We start from the raw sequence: 23288 nt of genomic DNA, 5'->3' as shown, positions 1-23288 counted from the left end.
CTTAGATATAGTTATAGACACTACAAATAGAATTGTCGGCTATCAATAAAATTAACTGCCTTGGAAATGGCCCTGGGTTGGGCCGAGAGGCAAATAAGGAGCTGTGATGTTCCTTCAATACACCAGGGTGATTCGACACAAAAATATGTAACCCTTCCCTGGTGCAGAGCTGAAGGGATTGGATACTGTAGCCTAGAGGATAATTCTCTACCTTACAAGGCAAAGGTTGCAAGTTCAAGTCCCAGTGGGTATGGCTAGCTGATGAGGCTAAAATAAGGCCGAAATAGATCTATCCTAGTCTTCCTTAATTTTCAAATTCAGCAAAAAAAGCAGCACAGTTAAAAGTAGCTTCCATTTAATGACCTTGGGTACAGGTAGTCCTCAACTTCCTATCATAGTTGAGCCCAACATTTCTGCTGATGAGACATTTGTTAAGTGAGTTTTGTCCCATTTCATGGTCTTTCCTGCCACCGTGGTTAAGTAAACCATTGCAGTTGTTGAGTTAGTTACACAGCTGTTCAGTGAATCCAGCTTCCCCATTGATTTTGCTCATCAGGAAAAAAAAATCACAAAGAGTAATCACATGACCATGGGACAGTGCAGCCGTCATAAATATGAGTCAGCTGCCTGGCATCTGAATTTTGCTCACATTACCATGGAGATACTCACGTTACCATGGGGATATTTTTCACAAAGTGTGAAAAACATTCATGTCACTTTTTTTCAATGTGTTGTAACTTTGAATGGTCATTAAATGAATTGTTGTAAATTGAGGACTACCTGTATATATACATTAGTTGTAGCCCTTGGCAGTCAATATCACTTGCATAGCACCTAAGGAGCACTCCATTTGGACCCCCAGTAAGCTCCAGAATTGCTGTGGGCTTGCTCTGCTGAAGTTTTTGGCTGTCCTGAAAAACTAGTGTCAAGAAGATGCCTCCAGCAAGCAGCAACCAAATCCTGGCTCCTCATTATTATAAGTAGTGCTGGAGCTCTTTCCTCCTCTTGCTGAGGGACGCAAGTCATCAACCAGTTCTGTGACAGACATTTGCAAGAGGACACTCAGCTCCATCAGCTGCTTTCTGATTCCCATTCAGCCCCTTTTCTGAGGCATTCCCAGGTGACTGATTTGCACACAAAAACCCAACAAGCATCTGGCCTTTTGGGGAAACTATAACCTATAGAACATCCGCGATCAACTGCTGAATTCATTTATAGGAAATCCCTTGCTTCTCCCACCTGCTCCTCCGTGACTGTCTGTGGGTCAGGTGCAGCTCCAGGCCTGCCCCCATGCAGTCAGAGAACCAGAGTATGAGGCACAGGTCAAGTAAGGACTTGAGGGTCTCTCATTAAAGGGGGGAAGGGCAAACAGCAACAACAAAAAATTAGACACAGCATAGCCATTCATTATCTCGCTTCATTCTCAGATCCATTAAACAGTCCCTTTTCCACAGCAAGGGAATAGGTGACAGGGGATGCTGTTTTGCTAGGGCAGATGGGATCACGGCCAAATCACACCCCAGGTGCTTCACGGTGCATTAATGGCGAAGCCAAAAACAAGAAAGTGGGATGGCAATTCCTCAAAGGACAGGACTGAGACCCAGCAGGAGGCCCCGAAGTTCATCTGTATCACAGAGACTAATTTAGTTCAATTTACTTCAAAGGCCTCCTTGAGTCAGTCAGGGAATTGTCCCCTTCTTTTCTGTTTGGTGAAGTCCATGGGCGGGTAAGAACAAGAAACCCCTGAAGAAAACCCTTCTGAAGTGAAAGCAAAGAACCATTAGGACAAAAGCTGGACTGAAAGAGCAGCATGGCATTTAACTGTGGTGGCTCCTATAATGCATGTTTAAAGGCTACACTCAATTGGAAGGGGGTTTAATTAATGCATATTTATTTTATTTATTGATTTTTTCCAATACACAATGAGGGTTTTAGTGGGTATACACATAGTAAAATACATGATGAAGGTTATAGAGGATATACTCATGGTAAAATAAAGAAAGAATAGAAGAGAAGATATAGGAATAGAACATATCAATTAAAGAATAGAAGAAGAGATATAGGAATAGAGGAAAGGTATAGGAGATATAGGAGAGCAATAGGACAGGGGATGGAAGGCACTCTTGTGCACTTGTACTCGCCCCTTACTGACCTCTTAGGAATCTGGATAGGTCAACCGTAGATAATCTAAGGGTAAAGTGTTGGGGGTTTGGGGATGACACTATGGAGTCCGGTAATGAGTTCCACGCTTCGACAACTCGGTTACTGAAGTCATATTTTTTTACAGTCAAGTTTGGAGCGGTTAATATTAAGTTTAAATCTGTTGTGTGCTCTTGTGTTGTTGTGGTTGAAGCTGAAGTAGTCACCGACAGACAGGACATTGCAGCATATGATCTTGTGGGCAATACTTAGATCTTGTTTAAGGCGTCTTAGTTCTAAGCTTTCTAGGCCCAGGATTGAAAGTCTAGTCTCGTAGGGTATTCTATTTCGAGTGGAGGAGTGAAGGGCTCTTCTGGTGAAGTCTCTTTGGACATTTTCCAGGGTGTTGATGTCTGAGATGCGATATGGGTTCCAAACAGATGAGCTGTATTCGAGGATGGGTCTGGTGAAAGTTTTGTAAGTTCTGGTAAGTAGTGTGAGAAACATATGCTTACATATACACATACACATACAAACACACACACACACACACACACACAAACACACACGGCCAATTCATTTTGAATAAATATGTATTATACCTCCAAGCTGCTGCATTGGGATAACCAATGGTTGTGCCATCTATTTGGTACACCGAGGTAAATAAACATCTATGATGAATAGATGATCAAAAATATGTTGTTACTTTATTTTACAATTTCAGTTGCTTCTGCAGCTGGGCCAGCACTGAATACATTATAATGGGGTTTCCACAATTTTAAAAAAAGTATGCTTTAAATAAAGCTTAATATTTCTTTTGCTATATTGTGAATCAGTATATGCCAGATTCATTCTAGACTTTGCAAAAACATATTCAATTCATATGTTTCCTGGGGAGATTTTGCATGTGATTATATCCTACATAGCCTTGATTTCATCACAGCCACATATCTATAAATATTTTTTTTTTTAAAAAAAAGGATTTTCATAGACATAAGGTTCTTACAAAAGGTTCGACAATGCAGATCCATTAACAGTTTACAAACAATATTGAGTGAGAACAGTGGCATGATTTCAAATCCTATTAAATTTCTGCAGGATTTTCTTCCTCCTTTGACTCTTTCTTAAGATTAAAAAAAGTGTTGTTTGATGGATGAAGCTGGGGAAATGAGGGTGGTTCTAACTGGCAATATAGCAAGGATATAACAATATAGATGGGATCCATACATTCCAAATGGCTGTGTTATCCTTTAGAGGTTATTTTTCTAGATGTGCTATAATTAAGTCCCTTTTTTTTTTAGGTACAGGGTTTTTCTTCTTCCTTCCACCTTTCCTCTTGTCACCTACTTCCTTGAAATTTCAAAATCAGGTTGTTGCAGATAAGAAAGGGAGGGGAAGAATTAGGAAGAGACAAAAGAAGCTACAGATAACAAGTGACACTGATGGATGTAAAATGAGAAACCTGAGATCAAAGTCAAGAGAGCTATGTGACCTCCTGCTGGTGGAACACAACACCTAAAACTGGATGGCTTCTGTCTCTGCAAGGGGATGGAATTTGCTGCCCTACATTTCCCAAAAGTCCCTAGCCAGCAATGCCAAAGATTAGAGCAATGACTATTTTTCAAAATAGCATTATGTTGCTATTCAACCTTCTGTGCAAAACTTACATTTACCATTAAATGACTAGTTAGGATTTGACATACAATAACCCCTCTTTGCAGCCACTTTGCTGGTGCATCAACAGGCATGCCCAAGGAAATTAATCCCCCTCTATTCCTCTCATATATTTGCATATCCCAAAAAAGAGTTCAGCACAAGGGGGGGGGGGGGTCTCCCGGTTCGGACCAGAGCGCCCAAACCGTTGGCAACCTGATTTTGATGTAATTTTGGCATCACAGATCTGGTTCTGTCTATGCTGGTCTGTGCTCACCGCCATCTTTTATCCTGAATTTTTGGTGGAGTTTCCTATATCTGGATGGCTTCTCCTCATTCTGTGCTGTAAAAAAAGCCCTCCTGCCCCCAGTTTAATACCAACCTTTATTTCTTTGCCCAAATCAGAGCTGATTAGCTCATCAGATGTCTTTCAGGCTGAATCCACCTTCGGAGCATGCATGGAAATAAAATCACGCGAAATGTCGTGATGTGAACTGGAGGTGAAGGTAAATGGAACCTACCCCTTAGGGCAGCATAGAAATCTAATTCATTGCTGTGTCCCAAAGTCTTGTGATTCCTTTTTGCAACCTTCTGACAAAGTCAAAGTCAAAGTTCACTTAGCAACCAGGTTACTAACTGATCAACGGCAGCAATTCAGTTAACAACTGTGGCAAGAAGGGGCAAAACCTAGTTAACAAATGTCTCATTTAGTGACAGAAATGCTGGGCTCCAATGGGGTCATAAGTTGTAAGCATGCAGGTAGTTCTTGACTTAGAACCATTCATTTATCCACCCTTCAAAGTTACAACAGTGCTGAAAAAAAAGGGACTTACGACTGGTCCTTGCACTTACAGGTCCTTGCCACAGAGTCACAAAATTAAAATTAGGGTGCTTGGCAACCAGCATTATAGCTGCAGCATCCTGGGTCCACGTGATCACCATTTGCAAAATTCCCAACCTGCTTCTGACAAGCAAAAAGAAATCAGTGGAGGAAAGTGGATTCACTTAACAACTTCAGTTACTTGATTATGAACCCACTCCCCACCCACCCCAAAAGGAACCTAAAATTGGGCACGATTTATAGAACTACAGCTTCGCAATAAAAATTATGGACTATTTGCGATGCTGCGATTTCACTGAGGCTTCCCTCGCTGGGAAACCCCACCTCTGGACTTCCGTTGCCAGCGAAGCGCCCGTTTTTGCAATGCTGGGATTCCCCTGCAGCATTGCAAAAACGCAGAAGTCTGGAGGTGGGGTTTCCCATGGAGGGGAGCCTCTGGGGAATCCCTCGTGTGAAAATGGGCACTTCGTCTGGCAAAAGGGGTGAATTTTGGGCTTGCACACATTAATCGCTTTTCCATTGATTTCTATGGGAAACATTGTTTCGTATTATTAACTTTTCACCTTACGAACCTCGTCCTGGAACCAATTAAGTTCATAAGACAAGGTATCACTGTATTCTATAAATTAGGTATCCTTACCAAATGGGTTTTTGATTGGGAAAAAAAACATGTATTCTTAAGTAGCAATTTAAAAAATTCCATGCACAGAATAGTTTGAATGTGCTTGATGTAAAATTCTGCTTGGTTGTTTCCATTCATATCTCTCTCTCTCTCTCTCTCTCTCTCTCTCTCTCTCTCTCTCTCTCTCTCTCTCTCTCTCTCTCTCCCTCCCTCCCTCCCTCCCTCCCTCCCTCCCCCCTATCTCACACACACTCTCAAAATGAAGGCTGTGTATAGCTGTTTATTCCACTTAGTTTCATCTCTCTTTCTCTTTGTGTATGCACTATTTACTTCAGGATGTGGGGTTATCTTATGTAGATTGGTCTTTTGTTTAGATAATTGTAGCATGAGATACTTGACTGACAAAATGGAGGATTACTGAAACATCTTTTTTCTGGCTTGGCCCAGGCCTGCTAATTTTTTTAAAACAAAAAACCTCGCAGCTTCCCTAGAACTATGCTTTCTAGATAAGCTTGTAAAAATCTATGTAAATCTGTTTTTATCTTCTAAAATAAATGTATAGAACATTCAGTAGAGTCAAGAAGAATTCCAGTCTCTCGGGATCTGCAAATCTCTTAAATTTATTTATTATTTATTTTATGTATTAGATTTGTATGCCGCCCTTCTCCTCAGAAGTGCTGCTGCTTGATAGGAGGCATAAGCCCTAGTACCAAATAGCATAGAAATTATTACTGAGAAATAAAAAGCTTACTCCCCCAAAATCATATTATAGGTATTGTTCCAACGTTAATGAAAATTGTAGCAGAACCCATTCAGAAATTCGGTTCTGTCTCATTCTTCCTGGTTTTCTTTCATTTTAATTCCTGCTTTCATTGTATATAGGTGGATCTTCTAAAATTCCAATTTAAAGGGCCAAGAGGCAAAGCATTTGCATGGTTGTAATCTTCCTAATGTTTCTTAGATTGTAGCTGATTTTCAGTAGCAATTGACTCCGTAAATGCCAGTATAAAAGTTTATGCCACATTAAAATAACAAGAGTAGGGAGGAAAATTCTACTAAAAGAAAGCAATAGAAACCTAATTGTTATGGTCCCTTTTATTTGTCTAATAAAAACCTGGGCATGCTTGAATCAACAGTGAAGAAACTTTTGAGGTAGAATACACAGTAAAGATTATTGACGTGATTAATATGCTGCCAAGGAGAAGTTTCAGACATTTAGAAAATTAGAAGAAAAACATTAACATCACCACATGTTTATTATAGGACAAGCAGTGTTGGGCTTATTGAGATCTCCGCAGGCTCTTACCCTTAGTTTTTCAAGGCCCATAAAGACACAATCGCTTAGTCATCATTTATAGGGTGGAAATATGAGATGGCATAATTTCTATTTCCTCCAATGCAATTTTGAAGCCAAATGCACTGTCAGCTTTATTTGCACCAACCTTAGAGATTATGCCTCTGAGTTTGTCAAAATGTACCTCATTTACCACTGAATGAAGAAAATTGCAGTGAACACACTCAAAGCCTAGTCCTCAGTTTTCAGCATTGCATGTTAAGCCTGGTTCTCTTTTTTTAAAACAATAAGATACACGTAAATGCAGGTAACATCCAGATTAATAGCAGTAGTGATACCACTTAGACATTCTAAACATGCTTTCCCAGGAGGCAATTGGACTTTCTTGTTTTTTTCTTTTGAAGATGTTTCACTTCTCATCCAAAAAGCTTCTGCAGCTCTGGCAAGATAGTAGAGAATATGTACCCCACACCATTCAAAGGGTGCTCATCCCAAATTGTATAGCTAAAAATCTGTAGACGTTCTCAGTCATCCAGACTGAGCACCTTTGGGACAACCATGACCTCGATGACTGAGAATATCTACAGACATTTAGACTTATATACCACTTCACAGTGCTTCACATCCTTCTCTAAGCAGTTTATGTGTCAACATATTTTCCCCAACAATCTGGGTCCTCAGAAAGATGGAAGGCTGAGTCAACCTTGAGAGGTTCAGAATCAAACTCCTGGTGTGAGCAGTGATTTAGCCAGCAATACCGCATTTTAACCATTGTGCTACCACAGTAGCTTTCAGATAAGTCCTTTTTGCATGTTAAAAATCTCAAGCAAGATCTTGTCATTCCTCTTTCTATGATGACAGCAAGAAAGCCTATGCACGCATACTTCAAAATATGTAGTCCTTTCACACAAACTAAATCATTGATAATACAGCTTATGAATACAGTTTTTCATGCTCATCACATGGATATCAAGGACAGAAAATTCTATGAAAGGTTGGAAGGTAATGAGGTGGCACCGCAACTATTCTCTCTTAGATGTCCCTTTGCTATGACATTATGAAGGAAGAGGCACATATACCCATTTCCTCTCTTCATGTGCATAGACTGGTTCTTACTTCATGTGCATAGACTGGTTATTCTCTCCTCATGTGCATAGACTGGTTCTTCACTAAATGTGAATTTTGCTTTCTTCTTATCTTTGTGAAATGCTGTCTAATGTCTTCTTTGGCCTTTAAACTACAGTACTGTATTTTCCATTAAGTTTATAATGATCTTGGGTCAATAACCAGTGGGAAAAAGGTAGGTTATAATGGTACTGCCAAGAACGCTCTCTTTTCTCATTTTAGTAGGAGGGGATGGAACCATCAATCTATCTTGCCAAATAACAAGTATTATGTTGATCAGCATGATTAATTAAAATAGTAGTACAGCTAGTGCCCAACTTACAACAGTTCATTTAGTGACCTTTCAAAGATACAATAGTGTTGAAAAAAAGGTGTCTATGTCCATTGTTCAGACTTACAATCATTACAGCATCCCCGTAGTCATGTGATCAAAATTCAGACCTTTGGCAACTGGTTCATATTTATCAACGTTGCTATGTCCCAAGGTTATGTGATCCTCTTTTGAGAGCTTCTGACAAGCAAAGTCAAGTGGGAAGCCAGGTTCATTTAACAGCCATGTTACTAACTTAACAACTATAGTCATTCACTTAACAGTTGTGGCAAAAAAGATTGTAAAGGGGGGCAAAACCCACTTAACCAATGTCTCACTTAGCAACAGATAATTTGGGCTCAATTGTGGTCATAAGTTGAGGACTAACATCTCAAGAAGATGCATGTGGTTCCAATAGTCCATTCACTATCGTATCTTGGGATTTCTGATTAGAAATTATTTCGAGGTTTGATTACTGCAATGCCCTCTACATGGGCTACCTTTAAAGAATGTTTGAAGACTGCAGTTAGTGCAAAATGCAGCCGCGCAAGCTGCATTGGCTACTGATTGGTCTCCAAACGCAATTTAAAATGTTGACCATGACCTATAAAGCCCTATAGGCCTAGGACCAGGTTACTTACAGCAGTGATTTTCAAATTTTTTTTGAGCTGCGACACAGTTTTTACATTTACAAAATCCTAGGGCACACCACCAACCAAAATGACACAAAATGACACTCTAAGACACTCTCTTCTATTTTTCCATCCCTGTCTCCTCCTCCCCTTGTGTGTGTGTGTGTGTGTGTGTGTGTACACACTCTTGAACCATTTCCAAAACAGGTGAGGGTTGGGTTTTTTTTCTCTCTTATTTTTTGGGTGCTTTTTATCATATGCTTTAAATCAAGAGTCACTTGATGTAAGTCTCTCACTCTCTTTCTTTCTCTCTCTTGCTTTCTTTCTCTCTCTCTCTCTCTCTTGCTTTCTCTCTCTCTCACTCACTCTTTCTCTCTTTCTTTCTTTCTTTCTTTCTCTTTCTCTCTCCCCCCTCTTTTTCTCTCTCTCTATCTTGCTCTCTCTCTTTCTTGCTCTCTCTTTCTCTCTCGTACACCACACTGGCAACAGTGGCATCGGGCAGTAGCACAGGGCTGTGGCAGGGCGGTCGGCTGCGAATGGGAGCTCCAGGGTGGGGGCACCGACAGTGGTGGCTGGACATGTTGCTGGATGCCATACATGATGGCGCTGTGCTGGGTATGGGTGTGGGGCTGGCACCTTCGTCCTGGCCCAGCCAGTGGGCCAATGCCAACCCTGCAGTGCCAGCATGTACTGCGTCCAGCAACACGTCCAGCTGCCACCATCAGTACCTCCACCCTGGAGCTCCCGCTTGCAGCCGACCGCCCTGTTGCCGCCCCACAGCTACTGCCCAATGCTGCTGTTGCCGGCATGGTGTATGCTGTTGCCGACCACTTGCAGCCACCACCCCAGGCTACTGCCCGGTGTCCCTGCTGCTGGTGCCCTCCCACTCCTGCTGCCGGCGCTCTCCCGCCAGGTGCCAAAGCTTGCCTGCCACCGCCAGGGAAGTTCCGGCCGGGCGGGGTGCTGCAGTTGCTGGAAAACTTGGAAGGTGTGAAGAAGGAAGCTCAGCTTCCGGTCTCGCAACTTTTTTGCTCTTTGTGCCCTCAGCAAAAAGTTGTGAGACCAGAACCTGAGCACACTTGACCATGTCTCATAGCACACTAGTGTGCCGTAGCACACTGGTTGAAAATCACTGACTTACAGGACTGTCTTCTGTCTCATGTATCGCAGCAACCAGTCAGATCCCACAGAGTTGGCCTTCCCCAGGTCCTGTCAGCTAAACAGTGCCGTCTGGCAGGACCTAGGGATAGAGCTTTCTTTGTGGCAGCTCCAGCCCTTGGGAATCAATTCCCCCCAGAGATTTGTTCCACCCTCTCCCCACACTCCTGGCCTTTCGTAAGGTTTTAAAAACACACTTTTGCTGCCAGGCTTGGGGCCATTGAGTATTAGCATCTTGCTCCAGCCACATGTATGATTGTAGTGGAATGAATGTGGATTATTTTTTCTTTTAAAAAATGGGGGGTTTAGATTAGATTTAGACTAGTTTTAACATTTGGGTTTCCTACATGTTCTTTTTTTTATTTATTCCTGTTTTGTAAGCCGCCCTGAGTCTAAGGAGAAGGGCGGCCTAAAAATCCAAATAACAATAAACTTACGGTTAAAAATATTGTATGTTGTAACTAAAAGTTTGGATCTAAAAATTATTAGATCCAAGATCAAAACACTTGAGTGTGATGAGGAAAACCGAGCAAAGAATTCCAAGTTACACCATCTGTGTACCTTGGAAAAACATTTGATAAATATGAAGAAATTAATGGACAATTTTCAGATGTACAAGTGCAGATATAGTATATTTATGAAAAAACGTTTGTTAAAAGGAGCAAAGGAGCAGAAAAGGTGGTGTATAAAATATTTTCCTGCTTTATTATGCAGGTGTGGGAGTTGGACATGGGACAAAAAACCAACAACATAAATATTCAACAAGAGTATATTATTTAAGAAGTGTGTACGGTCAAACAGCATGCAATAGGATGAAGCATGAATCTTTGCTCAAGGACTATGCATTGAATATAAACTTGAGTGTATGGTGTGAAAGAAGTACTTTGAGGTAATTGTGTTCAAAGTAGAACTGAATCATAGATCATGTGTTTCTATGTATCAGAGCCTTCGCCTTTATCCGTTCAGTCTTTGAGAATTTCTGCCAGTAAGAATAGACCAAGCTTGCTCTCCAGAGGTTATAAGATTTTTGACTTCCAGAATTTCCAACCAAAATGGCTGTGATATTACTAAAAACTATAAGTTTTCCCTGTCCAGTTGATTCCAACTGTTGGAGTGATGACCATCTCCATGTCAGCATTCCAAGTTATATACCCAAAGGGTTGACACTCCCATTTTTTAGATGAGGGAGCGAGCATTATCTAAAGACATTTCCATGATCCTGTGGCCAGCATTATGCCAAATTGCACCTTTCCACCAAAGTGATACCTATTTACTCTCATTTGCATGCTTGTGAACTGCTATGTGGGTAGGAGCTGAGGCAATTAACTGGATCTTGCCCTGTCACACAGCTTCTAACCTGGGCTGTCAACTTTCCAGCTGACAGCATCTTTAACTGCTGAAGTCATCTGATATAACTGAGGTGAAGTGTAATGCATGTGAAGAATAGCCCCAGAGAATACCAGATTGGGGAAGATGTCTACTGAGGTGAATAAAGACAAATTCCTAAATTTAAACTAATTGAGTTCACATACCAGATTAAGCTGTGATTTGTTTGACCATAGTTTGCTGAATAAAACACAGGGGTCTATATTTAATGACACACTAAGTCAAAGCTAAATCTTAATTCAGCGTATCAACAGAACTCATTACCAGACTCAGTAGTGTCAACCCCTAACCCCCAACATTTCTCCCTTAGACTCTCCATGATTGACCTCTCCAGGTTCCTAAGAGGTCAGTAAGGGGCGTACATAAGTGCATAAGTAAGGGGCGTACATAAGTGTGCCTTTCGTCCCCTGTCCAATTGTCTCTCATTTATCTCATATATCTTTTTTTCCTTTCATATATCTTCTCCTCTATTTTATATCTTTTCTTCTATCCTTTTCTTTATATATATTACTACATGTCTATTCTCTTCAATATGTATTGTGTATTGGATAAATAAATAAATAAATAAATAAACAAACAAACAAACAAATAAATAAATATAAACTAACTTAAATCTAGTTTTTGCAAATTCTAAGCTATTCTGAAACTCATTGGCTTCTAAGTGGTATGACTGAAATATATGTGGTCAAGAGCACCCCCTATTGGTTAGATAGCATTTGTTGTTTACCTTTAATCCACAGCACTAATTTTGAAACAATTGTGGCATTTTCAAATTTGATCCACTGTGACTATGCTCAGTTAAATCTTTTTACTCAAAAGCTCGAGAAACCTCCCGAATCAGAATTATAAATGAAAGCTAAATCTATTATGTATTTGTATTTAACAAGTACAAAACTTAAGTTTTTAAAGGATTATTTTGCATAGATTTATGGTGCAATGTACATGAAATAGTTAAAGAGGTATTCTGTATCTCTTTATGTATTGCTTAAGTTTTTAATGTCTTGCTAGGACTTTCATTTACAGATACTTTTCTGTGGCTGCTACAGAGTCAGTTACAAAGATCTGTGGAGATTTTAAAGATTCAACAAGTTCTGACACTTATTCAAAATTTATTTCTATACAGAAACAATTAATTGTATTTGTATAGAAATGTGGTCACAAAGACCAATCATACATAGATTGGCTGGCTCCAATGCTAATAAATGTTTGTTCTCTTTGTAGCTGTTATCAGCATTTTAAATGGGAATCTCCCAATAAACTAAAAACAGCATCTTAATTATCTTGAGTTGTTGTTCCTGGTACCACCTTAATACAAAATGGAGCACATTGATTTTCCTCCAGAAGAATGAAATAAGCTTTATTCTATCTAATCAAAAATCCTATTAATGCAATGTGTCCCCTGCTGGACAATCAGATGTCTCTAGGAAGCTCACAAGCAGGATAGAAATCAACAGCCATTTACAATAAGTACAAGGGTTGCCCAGAAGGTAATGCACCACATTTTTTTTTTCCTCAGCCTACAGTAATGGTACAAATGCGAAACTTTAGATTTACATTATGTGAATTGTCAGGAGTGCATGTGTAAATTTTGTGTTTCTTCAGATAAATTGCATAGCTGCAGCAGTGTTTCGAAATGGTGTCTGTAAGTGATGTATGTTACAAGCAGCATGTCATTGAATTTCTAACTGAGGAGAAAGAAACTGTTGGGAACATTCACAAAAATTTATGGAGAATCTGCAGTTGACACAAATATGGTTAGTCACTGGGTACAGAGGGTGAGGCTGTCTTAGTGGACAACCAGCTAAATATTAGCCAGCAGTGTGCAGCAGCAGCCCAAAAAGCCAATGCAATCCTAAATTGCATTAAGAGGGATACAAACAAGATCAAGTTAGGTATTAATACCATTCTATAAAACCTTAGTAAAACCACGCCTGGAGTAATGCATCCAGTTTTGGTCACCACAGTAGAAAAAAGACATTGACACTCTAGAGAAAGTGCAAAGGAAAGCAACCAGGATGATTAGGGTACTGGAGACTAAAACATATGTAGAACGATTACAGGAACTGGGCATGGCTAGACTAGTGAAGAAAAGGACGAGGGGAAACATGATAGCAGTGTTCCAGTACTCGAGGGGCTGGCACAGAGAAGAAGGGGTCAGACTGTTTTCCAAAGTACCTGAAGGCCAGACAAGAAATAATGGATGGAAACTGATCAAGGAGAGATTCAACTTAGAAATAAGGAGGAACTTTCGTACAGTGAGAACAATCAACCAATGGAACAGATTTGACTTCAGAAGTTGTGGGAGCTTCATCGCTTGAGACTTTCAACAAGAGACTGGATTGCCATTTGTCAGAAATGGTATAGGGTCTCCTGCTTGAGCAAGGGTGGGTGGGTTGGTCTAGAACTAAATGGTCTATAAGGTCCCTTCCAACTTTATTAATCTGTTAAATGTAGTTTAGGGAATTTGGAATCCCTTTGAAATGCACATTTTCTCAAGAACAAGAGTGGTAGTGCCACATTTCTCCCCAAGAGGGCAGACATTCATTACATTTTAGCTTGCTACTAAGAAATCAAATGATCATTACTAAGCTATCATTAAAAAAGTTAGTGTATATGTATGTTGTATGTGAGAACTATTCAAAATAATTTTTAAAGTTCAACAAAATGTGAAGTGAATAAAAGCTCGTCCTGAGGAAATTCATTTCTGAATCAAGGTGGTGTCAGTATTATGGTAAAGATGGCTTGATTTCTGATAAATTTGCAGTTAATTTTTCAGTGATATTCCAGAAAAACCTTCCCATGCCAGAGAAGAACTCTGTATCTTTCAAGGCAGAGCTCAGACTGAAGAATAATTATAATTTCAGGAATAAAAATCAAGCAACAAATTCTAATATATTGAGTGTTACGCATCTCAAATACATTTTGAATGCCATAAGGACTGCAAGATTCAAACTGGTGTGATAACATTGCCAGAAAGGTGTATATGCTTCCGAGTATGTAGCATTCAGAAGTACAAGCTGGCTTTCATTTATAGGACATAGGTGAGTTTAGAAAGACTTGCAGGTACTAAATAAATGCCCACTTTTATTCTCGTCTTACCTTACTTTTCTGTTGAGCCATACCTCTTGTCAGTACCATGTATGCTACTACGTTGAGTTACAATACATATAAACTATGAATGTATGTTTATATGATATATCTTTACGTGCCTGTTGGCCATAAGGGGGAGCCAACGGAGTTCCTGTTCGGAGGAGTATTTTCTGATAGTTACTGTATGTCTTAGAACTGTGTGCAGATGTTAACTGGTTTGTATTTGATATTGAGATTGTATTTGTGATTAGAAGTGTAGAGATTATTCTACTTTGTATCTGTATAATATATATAAATAGATTTTCACGGGTACAGGTATGACGGTCTTGGTATATTCGGGTTTCTTCCCGTGTAGGATTTGGAAATTTCTGGCGACGTTCGTTGAAACGTCGCCAGAAATTTCCAAATCCTACACGGGAAGAAACCCGAATATACCAAGACTGTCATATATATATACCGTATGTATATTCTGTAGTAGTTTATTTGCCTGAACAATTTCATTGCTGTCACTACTCACACCTCTGTCTTAAAAGTTGTTTTGGGGATATATTTTTCCCTAAACAATCTATCACTTCTGAATTTTAATTGCCTTAAGGTCATCATAGGCTGATTTCTTTTCATCTTGAGCTTCCCACATAGCCTAGGGGGGAAAAGGCTCTGAATCCTAGTTTCAGATAGGGATTCAGCAGGTTCTGACCAATTTTGGAGAACCAGTAGTGTAAATACCATCTCTTGCTGGCCCTGCCCCCATATATTTTCTGTCTCCCGAGCAGGGGTGAAATCCAGCAGGTTCTGGAGAAGTGGAAATTTTGAGTACTTCGGAGAACCAGCAAATACTGGTTGGAATTGAGAGTTTGTAATACCTTTCCTGTGCCATGCCCATCAAGCCACGCCCACAGAACCGGTAGTAAAAATTTCATCACTGCTCCCGAATCCCAGCTGATAAGGAGGAAATGAGGATTTTTCAGTAACTTTCCCTTGCCACACCCACAGAACCGGTAGTAAAAAATGTTGAATCCCACCACTGGTTTTCAGACATATGTGCTGTTCTATCTGAAGTCCTGAGAGTTGGATGGTGTCTCCCAAATCTTTTTAATAGGAACAAGCTGCTAAAATCTACCCAGGGAAGGTGACTGGTTTTAATACTTTTGTCAGCCTTTTCTGAAATGATTTGTGAAAATGCAAGAGATCCCTTTCCCTCAGTTCTTCCACTCCACTTCTCCTGGGAAAGGGAGAATGGACAGAGGTGATCACTAGGAGCCCTTGTGGTTATCTAAGGAAGTTCAGAACCTTTCATAAAACTTGCAGCTCCTAATCTACACCAATTGAGAAGACTGTCAGTATGGTCTTCACATGAGCCAGTATATTCATAATGTACTACAAACACTACCAGTGCCTTTTAGGAAGCAAGAAACTCAGCTAATCCAGTCAGGGAAATGCTTAAGGTGAAGATGTGGCTTGCCAATGTAGGCTTGCTCTCCATCTATAAGCACCCCATACAACAGCTGCATTAATGGTGTCAGTAAGTCTGTGGCAATCTTGCATCAGAAGTTTCACAATATCTAAAATCCCCTTGAATTTGTAAATTAAAAGGAATGCCCTTAAAATTAACAGAGTAGCTTTACCGAGTGCAGAGATATATAGATAGGGATTCCGTTAACCAAGCCATGCCATTCTCCGGTTAATGGTTATCCTAAATTGGGATTAAAGGGCTTGGTAGTCCATCAAATACTGAGGGCATCTTTCATAGTGTGGAAGATAATGAATTTGTCAATATACATTTGAGGCACTGGCATTCACAGAATTTTGGATTGAAAATCATACTACTTCTGCTAAAATTTAAAGTAGGTTCTTTCATTGTACATGAAATAATGCTTTTATAGCATCTTCTAACATCAATGAATAATGATGAAGTCTCTTCTCAATATTAAGCACAATGGTGGTTGGGTTGGTTTGGGCTATTTGATGGGAATCCAGACAATTGTGATTTATTTTGTAAAGTATTATGAAATAAAATTGTGACTTAATGGAGTATGCAAATCTCTTTATACAGCCCATCAATAAAATCAGAAATTGCACCTAATATATTTCTATATACCAATCCATATCCATTAGGATTGGCTTAATGTTGGTTTACTAAATGAAGCACAAATTCATTTGTTTCCAACATCTATTAATTAAAGCTAAGCAAACCACATCATATCTTATAGCACATTGTGTGTAGGTCACTGGTTTGTCAGTTGCCCAACATAAAGGCTAATTCAGAACAATTGATTGAGATGCAATATAAGCCAAAGCACTTGAGTTATTCTGGCTTTTATTTTGTTGCTTCTTAGTCCACACAGCTGGTATAAAATCAGAAAAGCAAAAGAGAAATAATTGCATAATAAAGCCTGGAGTCTTAGCATTAGACGGCACTTTTACTGCTCTGGGCGGTCACCTGTACAGTTCATTCCCAGACATCTCTGGAAGCACAGAAAAAGGTTACAGAGCAGCTTTTTTTGGGGAGCGGGAGCGGATTCTGCAAGCTCTACAGGTTGCTTACTTCCCTTCTGCCCATGAAGGGAACAAGAAAAAAAATCCTTGGTTATAAGTGCTTTATTAAAAAAATAGTAATAATAATAATAATGGATAGCGACTTCCCTACATACAAAAGCAGTTATAGGTTGTATATATTACACATAATTATTTATCATTCCTATTCCTTGGCTTTTCTCAAAATGATTACCCCAATTTCCAGTGAGCAACGGTTAAATGGCTTAGCGATATAAGGAATGGTAAATAGATAGCACCATTTCACGTATTTGGTATTTGATTTCAGAGGTTCTAGGGAAAGGGATGAGGGTGGAGCTTAGAAAGCGTAATTCAACTTTTTCACTTTAGCTTATTCTCCAGGGAACAGAGGAAAGTATTTTCTGAAGATCAGCTGGCATAGCTGAAGGAGAACAGTAAAAAACCAGAGATGTTTGAGAACATCATCCCGCCCGTAGTGTTCCTTTCAACTAACTCAGCTTCCGTGCTAGCCTTGGCTGATCTAAGATATGGAGAGATTTCCTTCCTTCCCAAGACTGAGACCTAATTCAGGTTCTTTGCATCACCTCTGTCCTACAAGGAACTTGGGTGATCATACCTGGTGGCTTTAGGTGGTGGTAACAATGGCAAAGAGCTTTGAGTTGCATCACTAAGGCATTGTACCTCATTCAATCCTCCACAACTTGGTTAACATCCCAAGCAGTTGAGAAGCTGGGCTCACCCACCCTTAACACACCATCTGCTTACAGGTAGAAGTTCCTCGCCTTTCTGTGTAGCGTTTGGTCTCCATCATTTGGTTAAAACGGCCATAATGCAGGCATGGGCTAAGGCAGGTGCCAGGGTACCGTCCATACTTAGCTGGAGGGGCCAGATGGAGGGTTCCCAAACCTTGGCTTGAGGCTGACAGTGGAAAGCTTTGGAGGAGGGATCCGCTTGCTTCCACAGCATAAAGATAGGGAGGGAATAAGCGGCACTCTCATTACATTGTTAGGGGTTAAGAGTTCTTAGGCACTTTTTTTTTTAGGCTTTGGACATGGTGGCAGGTCAACAAACAAAAGCAAACAGTACTCTGTACATATATGTAAAAAGTGTTATAAATAGGCTTTTTAAACCATAGATACTATATACATCTCCAATGAATACAGTAATCCTTCTTTCAGCTCTCTCTCTCTCTTCCTTTTTTCCCCTTAATATCTTTGTGGGTTCTGAAGGGGCAAGGGTGTTGGATGGGGTTGGTGGTTTGTGAGGGGGAGGGGAAAAGTGTTTGGGGGTTTTTTTTTTTTCATTTTCTATTTTGCCAACACCTCTTGTCCTGAGGGCTCTAAGTCTCGGTGACCTCCCTTGACATTTCACTCCCGTTTCCTCAAGATGACATAGATCACACCGCTAAGGATAGCCAGCGGGAAAGCCACCCAGGACAGAATGTAGGCAAAGCCGAAGGAGACGTTGTCTAGGGGGGGATGCCAGTCTGTGTGCCTCACAGTGAAGATGGCTGCAGCACTCATCACGCACAGGCCTAATGCAGAAAAGAGAAAGAGAGAGAGAGAGGGAGAGAGAGAACATGAGCAACCAATCAAATCCATGACTAAGAGACCAAAGAACAAGAAATAAGATGCTTTGGTTTAGGAAACTCCCTCCTCCCCTCAATTCCAACCCTCTGACTTCAAGAAATGGTACGAAATTGGCAGCCATGGGTTTAAGGCAGGGGTGGGTTCCAACTTACCTTGCTGCTAGTTCGCTCCCTTCCGTGCTGCATGGAAGCGCCCGCCACGCATGCCCATGCACAGTAACAAAAAATCCAATTTAAAAGTAAAAAATAAAAAAAATAAAAACCGAAAAAAGAGATGGCGACCACATGCACAGTGCCAGAACTCTGCTTCTGCGCATGCTCAGAAGGAAAAAAACATTTTTTTAAAAAATGGTGGCACCCACAGACCAGCACCAACCAATCCGGTTCAGTGACATCATTGTGATGTCACCAGCAGGTCACTATCGGTTCAGGTAAACCAGTCTGAACCAGAGGAACCCACCCCTGGATTAAGGCAATATTATCTCTTGCATTAAAAGCCCTCTTTTCAAAACATCCACTTTTTCTTTAGGGCCAGCCCAATTGTCCCAGTAGTTACAGAAGACTTAGTGGTGTAATCTAGAAGATACTCTGTACTATTCAGTTGGAAAAAAATCCCCTTCATTTGCTCAACAGATAGACAGGTGCTCTTTTTACATTCAGGTTGTTACCTTTAAGTAGAGACTCCAATCTGGTTGGAGCTCTGCTCTGCAATCCCCAGCACAGTTGTTAATCCTATCTTGTCCTAATCAGAAAAGCCAAGCCTGACTTTTCTATTTTTCCATCCTGTTGCCTCCAGTAGCTAAGCTCCTGAGATCAACATTTAAGCTGCTCAAATTAGGCCCCTGTGTAGTAATGCCACTAAGGTCAGCTTTTTTGTATTGCCAGCTCAGCAACACCAGCTCGATGGGCTTTTCCCCCCTTTCGCTTTTTCTGAAAGCCCAGCATCAGAGTTTGCCAGGACTACACAATGCCCCTTCTATTCATGATCCAGAACAAGGCTTTTCCGTTGATCTCTGCAATTCCACAACCTGCTCTATGGGCCACCAGTTATTTCTGTTCCTACAATGTGCCTCAAGACCACCTACACCTCAATGCAGTTATATTTGAGCCCTTCTTTCCCTCCACACTGCCCCCTTTGTTTGCAGAAAAATGCAAGAGTAGGAAGGTGTTGAATTCATGAACTGCTGATGTAGCTCCCGTTCTCTGGGCCAGCAAGTAGACACCCACAACCAGAGCCCACATTCTGCAAGCAAAACCTATTGTCTCTCTGCTTGGGTGGAATGGAATAAAACAGAGCAATGGACATTTTATAAATCATCTACAGTCTTTAGAGAAGAGAGGCAGAGATTGTTGGTGGAAAGGGCAGCAGAGAGAGGATCTATAACTTTAAGCAGAAATACTCAATCTCAGTTTTGGACTGTGTTGAGGGGAGAGGAAAGGTGTTTCACTGGGCAGGTGGGTGTGTTATACTTCCTTGTTTGCAAGAGGAAGTCAAAAGTTGGGATTATTTTCCCATAGTTCTCCTAGGAGCATATTCAACAAAAAGGCTGTGGGCCTCTACTCCAGATCCATAGTTATACTGAAATAAATCCTCTCTTATTTCTCTGTTCCTGCAAAATTGGAAGCATATATTGACAGATGCCTTCCATTTTTATCAATATGTGGTTCTTTCCACTTGCTTTTCCCTTGCTCTTCCAACTGGGGCCCTTCTGATATCACAAATTTGCTTCTCCCATTCTGAATATCCTTGTATGGAAGCAATCAAATAAGGATCCTGGAGCTGTGCATATATTTATGCATAGGTTATGATCTGAGCTGAGGAACCATCAAATAAAAGTCAAAAGACTTTTTAATATTTGTTTTTGGTCTAAAACTTCCACCTTATTGGTTGCAAAATTAACAAGAGGGATTCCTTTAATCACATTTCTGCCAATATTTCCTACCTGGGTTATTAAATTGCTTATGCATAAATTGGATGTTTGAAAAGAAGAGAATTAACACTACTTATAATATCAGGTGATCCAAACTCAAAATTTAATACAAGCAGTCCCCAGTTAAGAACCAATCCTTCTCCTAACTCTTTCACTCAAATCTGTGCAAGTCATAATTCATACTTACAAATGATCTGCCTTTTATTAAAAATGGTGGACAATGTGTCTTTCCATCAGCTGACAAACAACTGAAGCCACATAATGCTTTCAGGAACCATTGGACACTGCTGAAAATAGGCTGTATGTTAAAAACTCAAAATTTCAAGCCAACTGTTGGCTTGAGGAATACCATCTGCCATAATAATATGCAGCCTGTTTATTTCTAGACGGTGTCCTTAAGTTGGACAATATTACCTCAGGAACTGCCCATGTTTGGATTCCAAATGGGGAATGCCATTAGGCTATGGTGGCTGAAGTTCCTTGTGGGTGTTTGGCATGTTTGTGTTGTTCTCTGACTCTGCCCTGTTGTTACTATTATATGCTCTTTCTTGCTATTTTACTGTGTTTTATTTTATTTTTTTATTCCATGAGCTGCTCAGCGATGGAATTTGGTGGTTTTCAAAGTCAAATCATGCTCATAATTTGACACGGTTATCTCAATCACATAATCCCTTACCAAAATCCAAGACGCTGTTGTCTCCTGATGCTTAATAGCATCAAGGCTTTTTTATTTTTGCATAAAGGTCACATAATTTTACACATAGTAATAACAGAAGCAAATGTTCTAAAAAGTCAGGTGCTTAGTTCTGATTTTATCTCCGTCCCCATTCTTCCATCAGACAATTTATACATACATATATGTTCTCCAAATTATCTGAATCCACTTTGATTCTTCTGGGAAGTATATGGAGCAAAATCAGACTACTCTCTCTCAACATTCTGTTCCTTTTTGCACAGGGGTTGAATTATACAGCAACAACCCCGCCCCCAATCACCCATTGTACCATTGCTCTTCCTAGGCTGAGTCACGGAACAAAAGGTTGTTTGGGGGCAGCAGCTTTTCCAAATAAAATAGTAGATGGCTTGAAACCAGTGCTGCCTCACTGACACCACCCGGGGATGCTTTTCAGATATTCCACCCAAGAGAAACTGAGTTTTATTCCCTCACATTAATCCTGCCTATGAAATTGCAAATAGGAAAAACATGGGTGAGGGCCAGTGTTAATCCTACTACAAAGAAACGTGAACATTCTATAAGTCCAGCAATGATTGCAAGGTACAGATGGAATATTCTATATTTATATCTTAATACTCTATGGTGAAACATTTTCAAAGGATATTAAACTACATTTTTGAGAGGGACAGCATAATGGTTCCTGGTATTAAAAGACAAGGAAAGAAATAGCTATTTCAAGATTTTTTTTCCCTTAAAACCTAGCTTTGACTGGTAATTTATTTCTATTTTTAATTGGCCAGTAAATACACTGTACATAAAATTCCATAGCTGAACATTGTTCTGAATACTGGCAAGTCTGTTGGTTTGATTTCTATTTTAAATAGTTATCAAATTAATTCATTTGAATATCCATTCAAACAGAGACACTGGGATTTTCTTAGTTGGTTTTATGCAAATGTTTTGGCAAGGGTGCAAATAGAGGCAGGAGAAATAAAAATCTGTAAGATAACAGTAACTCCAAGCACATATTTAATTTCATGGATTTACAAACTCTGAAAACCTATTATTATAAGTTACGGAGATGGGATGAGGCACTTATAATGGAGCAAAAACCACTGTTTTCTTTCACAATACAAAATACTGAAGAAGATGATACAAGAAAAACTTGTCTCTTGTTCTTATTGTTGTTATCCCACATCAATTCACTGCAGAATTATTTCTTCAGAGAGAGTTATGGATTTAAATTTATCACACTGGTCCAGTAGAGAGGCGTTTAGGTCTAACTTTACACCTAACTGCCATATATCAGCACCAAAATATTCAAATAGAAATGCTAAAGGAGAATATGAACTGTTGAATCTCCAGGTCTATTATTTATATCCAATTAGCATCTGAAGTTGAAATCTTATGGAAGAAATCCTCTTGAATTAAGTGCACATTTCAAAGTGGATGCACAAGGATATTTTGTTAGCAAGCTATTGAAATTGATTCAAGATGATGGATGGGATTTTCATCCACATAATGCAACCTATCTGGAGAACACCAAATTGTAAGAGGCTGTAAGAGATTCCCGCTTGAGTGGAGTCATCTGTTTTCTATTATTAGCCATGGCTTTCTTCCCTTTGCAAGCTTTTCAAAGTACATGTTTTTGTCCCTTCTACTTACCAGCAAGGATCTGGAAAATACCAGTAAGGTAGAAACGTCCACCTTTAGTGAGTGTGAAGAGCTGGCAGAAGAACAGGAATAACGACTTAACACTGAAGATGATAGAAAGTATCATCAAAGCTTGGACAGACTGCAGCCATTCTGGAAAGGAAAAGAGGAAAGAAAGATTAGGACAATATTGACCAGATTTTATTTCAACTGGTGTATACACGCAGAAAATTACAGCAACCTTTCCAGCTTTTCTACAATTCAACTAACCATAAAAATAAATTAAGATTACCTGCTTTCTTCCAAATCTTTGGAATTTATTTTTAGACCCATTTCTTAGTTTTTAGTTTGCTTTGTTTAGATAAGCAATGATCTGGAAATATAGCATTTGTTTGAAAAACTATAGACATCTGATTAAAAAGATAAGAGTTTGCAAAGCTCAGCTATACAAGACATATTATTAAGTGAGTACTTTTCAGTTCTAGTTAGAATGGACAGGAGAAATGGGGATTATTGTGTTGCATTTCAATACCCCCGCAAGATTCTTGTCTGAGGAAGATGGGGTTTGGGGCATAAGTCTCTCCATATGAAAAAGACACATCACATGGGCCACATCACTGATGAAATGCTATTAAGAAGTACTGTCCCAAACTATAACAGTGGGAAAACAAAGATA

At 39.8% G+C, this 23288-nt stretch overlaps 1 protein-coding gene across 2 annotated transcripts in view; it reads right to left on the bottom strand.

Moving 5' to 3' along the window:
- Nucleotides 1-16550: 16550 nt before the first annotated feature.
- The window catches only part of PMP22 (peripheral myelin protein 22), a 31748-nt gene continuing 25010 nt past the window's right edge, over nucleotides 16551-23288 (bottom strand). For both annotated transcript variants that reach the window (XM_070739737.1, XM_070739738.1), the window contains exons 4-5: nucleotides 22625-22765; nucleotides 16551-18298 (exon numbers count right to left, since the gene is read on the bottom strand). In XM_070739737.1, coding sequence (XP_070595838.1) covers nucleotides 18132-18298; nucleotides 22625-22765 — 308 coding nt within the window. In that variant the 3' untranslated portion in view covers nucleotides 16551-18131. The remainder of the gene's footprint in view (nucleotides 18299-22624; nucleotides 22766-23288) is intronic.

The sequence above is a fragment of the Erythrolamprus reginae genome, chromosome 2, assembly GCF_031021105.1.
Source record: "Erythrolamprus reginae isolate rEryReg1 chromosome 2, rEryReg1.hap1, whole genome shotgun sequence".
In the NCBI taxonomy this organism is placed as follows: domain Eukaryota; kingdom Metazoa; phylum Chordata; class Lepidosauria; order Squamata; family Dipsadidae; genus Erythrolamprus; species Erythrolamprus reginae.
Note: the sequence above shows the minus strand (reverse complement) of the source record. Positions and strands in the feature narration are given on the sequence as shown.